At 43.8% G+C, this 9211-nt stretch overlaps 1 protein-coding gene across 1 annotated transcript; it reads right to left on the bottom strand.

The window, feature by feature from the left end:
- Window positions 1–616: 616 nt before the first annotated feature.
- On the bottom strand, window positions 617–2292 carry LOC131511921 (26S proteasome regulatory subunit 4-like). The gene is made up of 2 exons (XM_058730048.1): window positions 1953–2292; window positions 617–1087 (listed from the first exon to the last, which is right to left on the bottom strand). Exons 1-2 carry the CDS (start codon window positions 2256–2258, stop codon window positions 1070–1072), a joined length of 324 nt encoding a protein of 107 aa, XP_058586031.1. The 5' UTR covers window positions 2259–2292; the 3' UTR covers window positions 617–1069.
- Window positions 2293–9211: the final 6919 nt, after the last annotated feature.

The following is a 9211-nucleotide window of genomic DNA, read 5'->3' as shown; positions in this document are numbered from 1 at the left end:
TATGATTTTAGATCATAATCTATAAATTAGCAGCATGAATTTGTATTAATATTACTGTAAATAACAATAAGAATAGGTACATTTATTGAGTGCCTGATATATAATAGTCACTGTGGTATGCATTTTACATATGTATTTCAATAGTTTTTCAAAATCTCTAAGAGGCATTATTCCCAGGTTTCCCATGGGAAAAGTAAGGTTTAGGAAGATAAAGTCACCTGCTAAAGTTTCTAAATTAGTGCCAGCCAATCTTTGCAGGGTTGGCTGGGTTTGGAAAACCCAAACCCCTACCATAGGTGCCAAGTCCCACAGTCCTTATGAGACTCCTAACGACTCATATCCTGAGGCCATGCATAGCTACACAGATCTGACTCTGGAAGGGCTCAAGGGCATGGAGAGCAATGTGCCTGGAGGAGTCATCTGGTGGGTGGCCAGAAGCAGTGCATCTTGGGAACCTTGATTGAAGTGAATCCCTCAATTGTCCTTCAGTAAAAACAGACAAGGCTTGAAGGACAATGTATTTGCCCAGTAGAACACATACAAAGAAGAGATATCATTGCCTATTTGGTATGATTTAGAGGTCACCTGGGAGACTTCCCTGCCCTGAATTATTTCCCCTCTCTGGCCTGTTTTGGTCTCCCAAATATTGCTATTAGTTCTTATTTTCCTTGAATTTAAAGTGCTGTGCAGTCTCTCAACATTGTCCATGATCTATCAAACCTGTCAAGGAATGAGTTAAGAGCCATATGGAAGGAGGATGGGTGCCTGGAAGTGGCAGGGGGTTGGGTGCGCTTTGGCTCTTCCCTCCTGCCTTCATGGCTGGGGATGAGGCCAACAGGCAGGCAGAAAGCCACTGATGGGGCCCCTGTAAGGCAAGGAGAGTCCAGATTTTGGATTTGGATCACAAAGTCTTTCGGACCTTGCTTTACACCTGTCCTCTTTACCTTGGCTCGCCAAGGCTGCCACTCCTACAGCTGGAGTCCCAGATGCCATGGGTTGTTAAGCAAGCATAGCAGGTGTTGGCAGCAACAAGAGATGGAGGGGGGAAGACAAATCTTTAGCAGAATCTTCATTCAGCTGAAGATGCCTGAAATGGAAATACATTTCTGGGGTAAGAAATCTCTGGTTGACACTGAACATTTCCTTTGTGAGAAAAAAGAGAAAAGGGCCTCACTATTTGCTTGCATGAGCTGTAGGAAGCCCCCGGTTTGTCTCTGATGCTGGAAATTCCTTCTGCAGAGGAGAAGTCTTTCATCTTACTATTAAAAACTAAGTTAAGGTTTCAAACCTTTGACAGAGTAAATTCCTGATAGCCCTTTCTCCTGAGAGTCTATTGCCATGGTAGAGAAGAACAAAAGGATTGAAATGTGAGAAATCTGAGCACCTGGGGAGAGTAGGCAGGTGTGACAAGGCAGGCTGAGTCCTCAGGGACGTCTTTGCACTTTGCTGATTTCATGAGAGTATTGTGAGTTGGCTTCCTTTATGCAGGTCTAAAGTGTATGCATTTGACTGACTAGGCGGTAGCCTTGATTGTCTAGTAGTTTTCTGGGTTATTTTTCTAGAGTGGCTCCAAAGTTCGTTGGCTTTAGAGAGCCATACAGAATTTCTCTTCACTGGGCTGTGGGAGACTGCTTTGGATTCTGGGTCTCCCTCTCTTTCTCTGTCCCTCCCCTTCTCGTGCTCTCTTTCTCTCTCTCCTCTCTCAATTAATAAACATTAAAAAATTTTTTTAAAGACAAGAAACTGGCTGTGGTTTGGTTTGCTACTGCTTTGGCTAATAAGGTTTTACCTGTGCCAGGTGGACCATAGAGAATGACGCCTTTGGAGCTTTATATCCATGTTTTCATAATATTCAGGATGAGTGAGAAGAAGCTCCACAGATTCCTTAATTTCCTGAATTTGGTTGTCCAACCCCCCATATCTGCATAGATTTCCTGGGAGGTCTTCTCTACCTTCATTGCTGTGACCAAGGGCTCTGTGTCATCCCTGAACACCTCTATGACAGCATGAACCTTGTGTCTGAGCAGGACTGAGCAGCCTGGTTCCAGCAGATCCTTGTCTACAAAGGAAAGAATGTTGATGTAGAGTTCTGAGCCCACAGGTGTGGACATAATGGCATGATTGTCATCAATGATCTCTTCCAACATTCCTACTGACATTGGGGTCCTCCTTAGATCATCCACCTTTGATCTTTCCTCCTCTTGCTTTTCTTCTAAAGGCTTCATTTGTTCCTGGTTTCTAACGAATTCTTCCTCCATGAGAAGATAGTCTTTAATTCTCTCTAACTTTGGTAATTTTTTTTATTTTTTTATTTTTTTTTATTTAAAAATTTTTTTTAACGTTTTATTTATTTTTGAGACAGAGAGAGACAGAGCATGAACAGGGGAGGATCAGCGAGAGGGAGACACAGAATCTGAACCAGGCTCCAGGCTCTGAGCAGTCAGCACAGAGCCGACGCGGGGCTCGAACCCACGGACCGCGAGATCATGACCTGAACCGAAGTCGGCCGCCCAACCGAATGAGCCACGCAGGCGCCCCAAACTTTGGTAATCTTAACAGGCACTGACTGTGAGGTGTCACCAGTGGCAGCTTGCTGGCAGCATCTGGTCCCTTTGTTTTCTTCTTTTTCCCCACTCTAGTTGGTGCAGGAGGTTTGTATTTCTTATTCTTGTCCTTGTCATCCTTCTTGCCACCTCCAGGGCCATGATCACCACTCTGACTTTGACCCATCTTGCTTTGGCTGCTCTAAATGCTGCTGCTGGAAGTCTTTCAATTTTTTAAAAATGTTTATTCATTGTTTTGAGAGGCAGAGACCGAGTGAGAGTGGGGGAGGGGCAGAGAAAGAGGGAGACACAGAATCCAAAGCAGGCTCCAGGCTCTGAGCTGTCAGCACAGAGCCCAAGCCTCCTGCGAGGCTCAAACCCACAAACCATGAGATCATGACTTGAGCCAAAGTCAGAAGCTTAACTGGCTGAGCCACCCAGGCACTCCTAAAAGTGGGTATTTTTAACATAAAATGTAGTGAAGTCAATTGAGAAACTGTTAGAACTGGTAGCAAGTTAGGAAGTCTGAATGCTGAGGAATAAACCCATCAAAAGATTATGTGACAGAGGTTTGAAATAACCAACATACATACCATGTTTCTAGATGAGAGGACATGATATCTTAAAGGTGACAATTCTCCTCAAATTATTTTACAGATTCAATAATCCACATTCACTGTTAGTGTGAGATTTGTTGCAACCTCATTATTGGAAAGAGATTTGGCAGTATCTACCATATCACGTCTTTTGACCTAGCAATTCCATGTTTAGGAAAGTCTCCTCTGGCGATACTTAAATGAGCACAAGGTTCATTGCAATAGTTTATGTTACTAGAGAATTGGAAGCCATTTAATGGTTCTTCAATAGGGAATGATTGCATCATGGAATGCAATGTAATGGCGAATAAAACTTCTGTCAATCTGTGCGTATTGACAGGGAGATTTTTTTCTTTTATTTTTATTTTTTTTTTTTATTTTATTTTATTTTTTTAATTTTTTCAACATTTTTTAAATTTTATTTTTGGGACAGAGAGAGACAGAGCATGAACGGGGGAGGGGCAGAGAGAGGGAGACACAGAATCTGAAACAGGCTCCAGGCTCCGAGCCATCAGCCCAGAGCCTGACGCGGGGCTCGAACCCACGGACCGCGAGATCGTGACCTGGCTGAAGTCGGACGCCCAACCGACTGCGCCACCCAGGCGCCCCACAGGGAGATTTTTTAAGACATTAAGTCACAGAATAATATATAGAGTATGATTCCTATTATGTGGAAAACACTATGTGTATGTGAATGAAGAAATGAGTCGGAAAGTCCTATAATTCTCCTGGGAACCAGGGCAAGATTAAATAGGGACTTAATTTTTTTCAAATGAAAGAATACTGTATTTTTTAATGTGAAAAAAAGTGAAAAGAAGTAGCAGAGACATATATTTTTATAGGAACAATCCCAATACAATTTTGATATATAATTGTTCCAAAATTTGATTCTTAAGTGATATTACTGATTTCATGAAAATAGCATAGTCATCAGGTAAAAGCCCAAATGAGATTATTTATTCCATTTTTTCTTGATTTATGGCTCAGTATTTAAAATATAGCTTTTAGGCATGATCATTGAATATTGATTTTTCCATTTTCTTATTCTTTTAGATTAATTTCCCTATTCACGTAAAAATCAATGCTTGGGTGACTTATTAAAGTTTTATATTCTTTAATATTCCTTGATCCTTCCATAGTTTTTTTTTCTTTTTACATAAATAATCTTTAATACATTCTTGATTTTCACATTTCACTTTACATCCGGGTTTGGATGGATTTGTTTGTAACCGCTCAGCTATGTCACGACACCCATGAGTCTTTGTGTTAGCAGATGAAGCTCACACTCAGGGTTTGAGGGCATTGATGCAAAATCTGTCCCCACTGTCCTTATGGAGTCACTGATGAGTCTCTCAGGTTTGTCACAGTGGGTGTTCAGGGGTTCCCTCCTGCCTCAGACTTTCCTTCTTTTTTGCCGTCTTCTATAGCATCACACCCTTCCTGGAAGTGCTGCTGGAAAACTTTGAGTTGTGTAACTTGCAGGAAATACAGAGCATTCAGGGCCTTCCAGGGAACCCCACAAGACAAGCAAACCTTTTTCTTCCTAGTGTCAGTGGCATTTTCTAGCATTACTTTGATGGGATATTGTGATACTTATCTGTTCTCCAGGAAGGAGTAAGTGGGAAGGAAAGAAGGCCAAAAGAGGGAAAGCACACCTCCTTATGCCACAGCCCACAAAATGTAAAGCAAAGATGAATGGGAGTTTGCCAGACTGCAGAGGAAGATGGTGGTCCAGGCAGAGAAGATTGCTACAGAAAGGGAACGATTTAGGGAGGCCACAAGCATGCTAGGGCCGCCCCTCTCGTCCCACCTCCCCTTCCTTCAACAAAAGGCTCAGCAAAGCCTGTCAGGGGTTACCTTGTCAAAGGCTGTAGATCTCGAATTCACAGAGTTTCTCTCTTTGCCTCAGTTTCTTCATCTATAAAATGCTAGTATCTCACAGGGTTATCATGAGGATTTACTGAGTTAATTTTTGTAAAGTGCTAAAAACAAGGCCTGGTGAGCAATAAAGGCCATATATGTGTATGAGTTATTATTATAAACAATCTGTGGCCTTGAATTTTTTTGCAATTTCCTCACGAGTTACCTGTTTTTAAATTTTCTTTAGAAAATTTTTTTTTTCAGTTCATGGAGAGAAAAGAACCTGTCAACTTAGTACATTTGAACAACAAAGTGGTTTTATTTCAGAAACAGTCCCTATTATGCTGTCCTGGTCAAAAGCTTTTTGGCAGTTCTTTTTCACTTGGGTTCATCTGATCCGATAAAAGATTGACTGGCCTCTGAGCACATATTCTTTTTGCTGGTTTTTCCTCTTTTTGGAAAAATCAATGGCAGCTGGCTATCAGTGGGCCTCTGGGTGCCCCATGTAAGCTGTTGAAAAACTGTTTAGTACAGAGGAAGCTGTGCTTTAGGCCTATTGTTCCCCATAATGTCTAGCCTCTTGCCTCTGTGCACCCTGGTGGACCTGGATGGGTAGGATGGTGGAGAAGTATAGCTTGCTAGCGGGGGTGTGCTGCTAAACTGGCTCCAGGGGGATGGGGCTTTGATTTTTGGCACTGCTGATTACTGTAGTATAAATCCTCCTGCTATGGCCGATCTCAGACTGCCCATATGAGGTCATTGAATGCAGGGTTGGGAAGAGATGTGAACAGCCAGTCATGGATGGAACAGAAGAAATCTTACTCCTATAGCAAGGTTGAGAATGTTCCTGTGGGGATTTCTTTCCCAGCAGGGAATGCTGGAGGGACTAGAAGAGAATTAACATTTTCTGAGCATCTTCTGAGTACATTGTGAACTAGGTGCTTTGCAGACATTATCTCATTTGATCTTTGTAGTGACATCATGAGTCAGCTAACTTCAGCCCCATGTTCACCCAAGAAGGGGAGCCTCAGAGCTGTGAAGCAACTTGCCCAAGGTGACACAGTGGAGGAGCAGGGACTGAGACCAGTACTGGTGAAGCATAATGATTCCTGGGATTGAAGTAGCAGAGAATAGCACTAATGGAAAAAATTATAGGTAATTCTCTATGGGTGAATCCATTTTAACTTCACTCCATCACTCTGACATAAAAATCATGGCTTTAAGGCCTGGGAGGAGCCTTTATTTAGCTCAATATCTCATCAAGAGGATGAGGCAAGTGAACGAGAACAGCTTAATTTTAGCATAAAATAGGGATAATATGAGCACATGTGTTCTTATAGTTAGGAAGGTGCTCTGTGTTCTTGGGAGAAACAGGCTGGGAAGGGTAATTTTATTTTCCCAGGGCCCTGCCATCCAGGGCAAGAGGCAAGGGCATTAGTGTCCTAATTTGGGGAAAACAGAGTAATTCCTGGAACCAGAATTACAAATGAGCCCATGGAAGGATGTGCATCCTTTCTTCTCCATTAGGCCTTTCCTATGGGTTCCAGGAACATGGACTCAAACCCAAGGAGGGGAACACTGCTTGAGGATACTGATGACTTTACACCCACAGGTAGACCATTTAGCTCAGACACATGCCCCGCGGTCTCTACCCAAGGAGGGGTGCCTTTGTGAATAGTCCTTGGCATTGCGGTACTTCCTGGTTTGGCTGTCACTTCTGTGCACAGGGGATAGGGAAAGCTCTCACATTCTTCTCATATTTCAGCCTTTGTCTATTAGGGAGGTATTGAGGAGGGACATTTCAAACCCACTCTCCATCCTGCTTTGATTTCCTCTGCTAGTGTGATTAATTAGCACCTGGGTCAGAGGGGTCATGTTAGTAGGTAGGGTCAGGGCCACCATGTCTTAGAGGGCCTGTAGGCATGCTTCTCTATCACATCCTGTGTCCAAAGGCAGTGGGTCCCTCTCTGCCCGTGGCCCATGTGCAAGCTCACTTGGGCAGAGCTGGCTTGCTCAGCTTCTGGCCACCACCATCTTTTCTGCACTTTGAACCATTGAGTCGGTAAGAACATTCTAATGGTGGAGACATAAACTAGCTGCTCGAATTGAAATGAATAGAATTAGTTTTTTTTTTCCCCTACCATAGTACGTCCCAGGGGTGTTTCCTATATTCATTTATTTATTTTTTTTAAAATACTTTTATTTTTTAAAATGTTTATTTTTGAGAGAGAGAGAGAGCACACACATGAGTTGGGGAATGGTGGAGGGAATGGGGGAGAGAGGATCTGAAGCAGGCTCTGTGCTGACAGCAGAGAGCTTGATGCAGGGCTCAAAATCACGAACTGTGAGATCATGACGTGAGTCAAAGTCGGACACTCAACTGACTGAGCCATCCAGGCGCCTCTCCTATGCTCCTTTAAAATCTGCTATTGTTCTATATAAGGTTCATTCACTCATTCATTCTTTCATGCACTTATCAACGGATATCTGTATGTCAAGACTCTGCTGAACTCAAAGATCTTGGAGGCAAGGCTCTTGACTCTTCTCTTGGGTCCCCCACAGTCCTTACTCATAGCCAGTTACACAGGAATACTTGGCAAAGAGTTACAGCATATTCTGGTCTTCAGACTCTGGGGTCCCTTGGAGTTAACCCCATCCTCCCAGGGGGTTTCATATTCCCAGAGGCTTTGAATCTATAATGCCAGGTCATGTATACTTCCCTCCTTACCCACGACAGACATAATATTGGATTATGAATCTCCGGGATTTCAAAAGATTCAGGCTTAATGACCCAGCTCTGGTTTATGTCTATGAAAGTCAGGGAACCTTAGTGAAGCCAGTCAGCAGAGAAGACTGGGAGATCCACAGAGAAATGGGGACTCAGAGTGGGAGGGGGAGGAGGAAAGTTGGGGAGGAGCCAGCAGCAGGGCTGTCTGTCCTCCTGGCTGACCTCGGGGTCTGAGCTAATGCAGCAATAAGGGGCCAGGCAAGTCAGGTCTCAATGATGGATGGGCCTCTCTGTCTCCATGGGCAGAGCACAGAGCTGGGGGCTTTCCCAGATGAAGCCAGAAGTCATTTTCCCTTCCAATGAAAGGGCAACTTGTTCATGTGGAAAGGAGAATTATCTGCATGTGAAATCTTCAGTTTCTTGAGGCAGAAGGCCAGAAATGGTTGCCTGGGCAATCTCCATAGCCCAGGCTGATCTGAGGAGAGCCACAGGCTTGGAAGCCCACAGACTTGAGTTCAAACTCTGGCCTGGCCACTCTGTGGTTTTGTGACCCTGGATAAACAAATAACCTCTCTGAACCTCTGTTGCCTTTTCTTTAAAATGGGGGCAAGATCACCTTTCTGGATTGTTGTGAGGACTATATAAGGTGCTATTGTTTAAAGGCCTGGCACACAGCAGGCACTTCATAAATGCTGATCTTCCTCTTCTCATCCTTAACATTTATTTCCGTGGTAATTGGTCTTCAAAGATGGCTTCCCATGAGTAAGACCTCCTGACATCCACATCTAGAATCTGGGCTGGGTGTGACTAGCACTTGACTAGCAGAGTGCAGTGGAAGTTATACCGTGTGATTTCTAAGGCTAGGTTACCAGAAGCCAGAGACTTGCGGCTTCCCTTGGGCCTCCTGAAGGGCTTGCTCTTGGGTTGCAGGCTCTCAGAACCCAGCTGCCATCATTATATGGAGAGGATATATATGTAGTTGCTCCAGATGACAGCTCCAGCTGAACTCCTAGGCAAAGCCAGCATCAACTGTCAGCCATGTGAATGAGTTATCTTGTACATCTGGCATAGTTAAGCCTTCAGATGGCTCTAACCCTAGCCACTGTGTGAGAGACCCCAAGTGAGAGCTATGCAGTCAACCCTTAACGTTTATTTATTTTTGAGACAGAGAGAGACAGAGCATGAACGGGGGAGGGTCAGAGAGAGGGAGACACAGAATCCGAAACAGGCTCCAGGCTCTGAGCTGTCAGCACAGAGCCCGACGCGGGGCTCAAACTCACTGACCGCGAGATCATGACCTGAGCCGAAGTCGGCCGCCCAACCGACTGAGCCACCCAGGCGCCCCTGCAGTCAACCCTTAGAACCAAGAAGATAATTATATATATAGTATATATTACAATATATTATATATATATATACATATATATATACACACACACACACACACACACACATATATAGGGAGTTTTGTTTTAAGCACTTAT

This window comes from Neofelis nebulosa, chromosome 5 (genome assembly GCF_028018385.1).
Source record: "Neofelis nebulosa isolate mNeoNeb1 chromosome 5, mNeoNeb1.pri, whole genome shotgun sequence".
Classification (NCBI taxonomy): domain Eukaryota; kingdom Metazoa; phylum Chordata; class Mammalia; order Carnivora; family Felidae; genus Neofelis; species Neofelis nebulosa.
This window is presented reverse-complemented; position numbering and strand designations above follow the sequence as displayed.

Bases quoted from the DNA above. Each gene is read 5' to 3' on its own strand.
- LOC131511921 (XM_058730048.1), bottom strand. From the start codon at position 2,258: ATGGAGGAAGAATTCGTTAGAAACCAGGAACAAATGAAGCCTTTAGAA.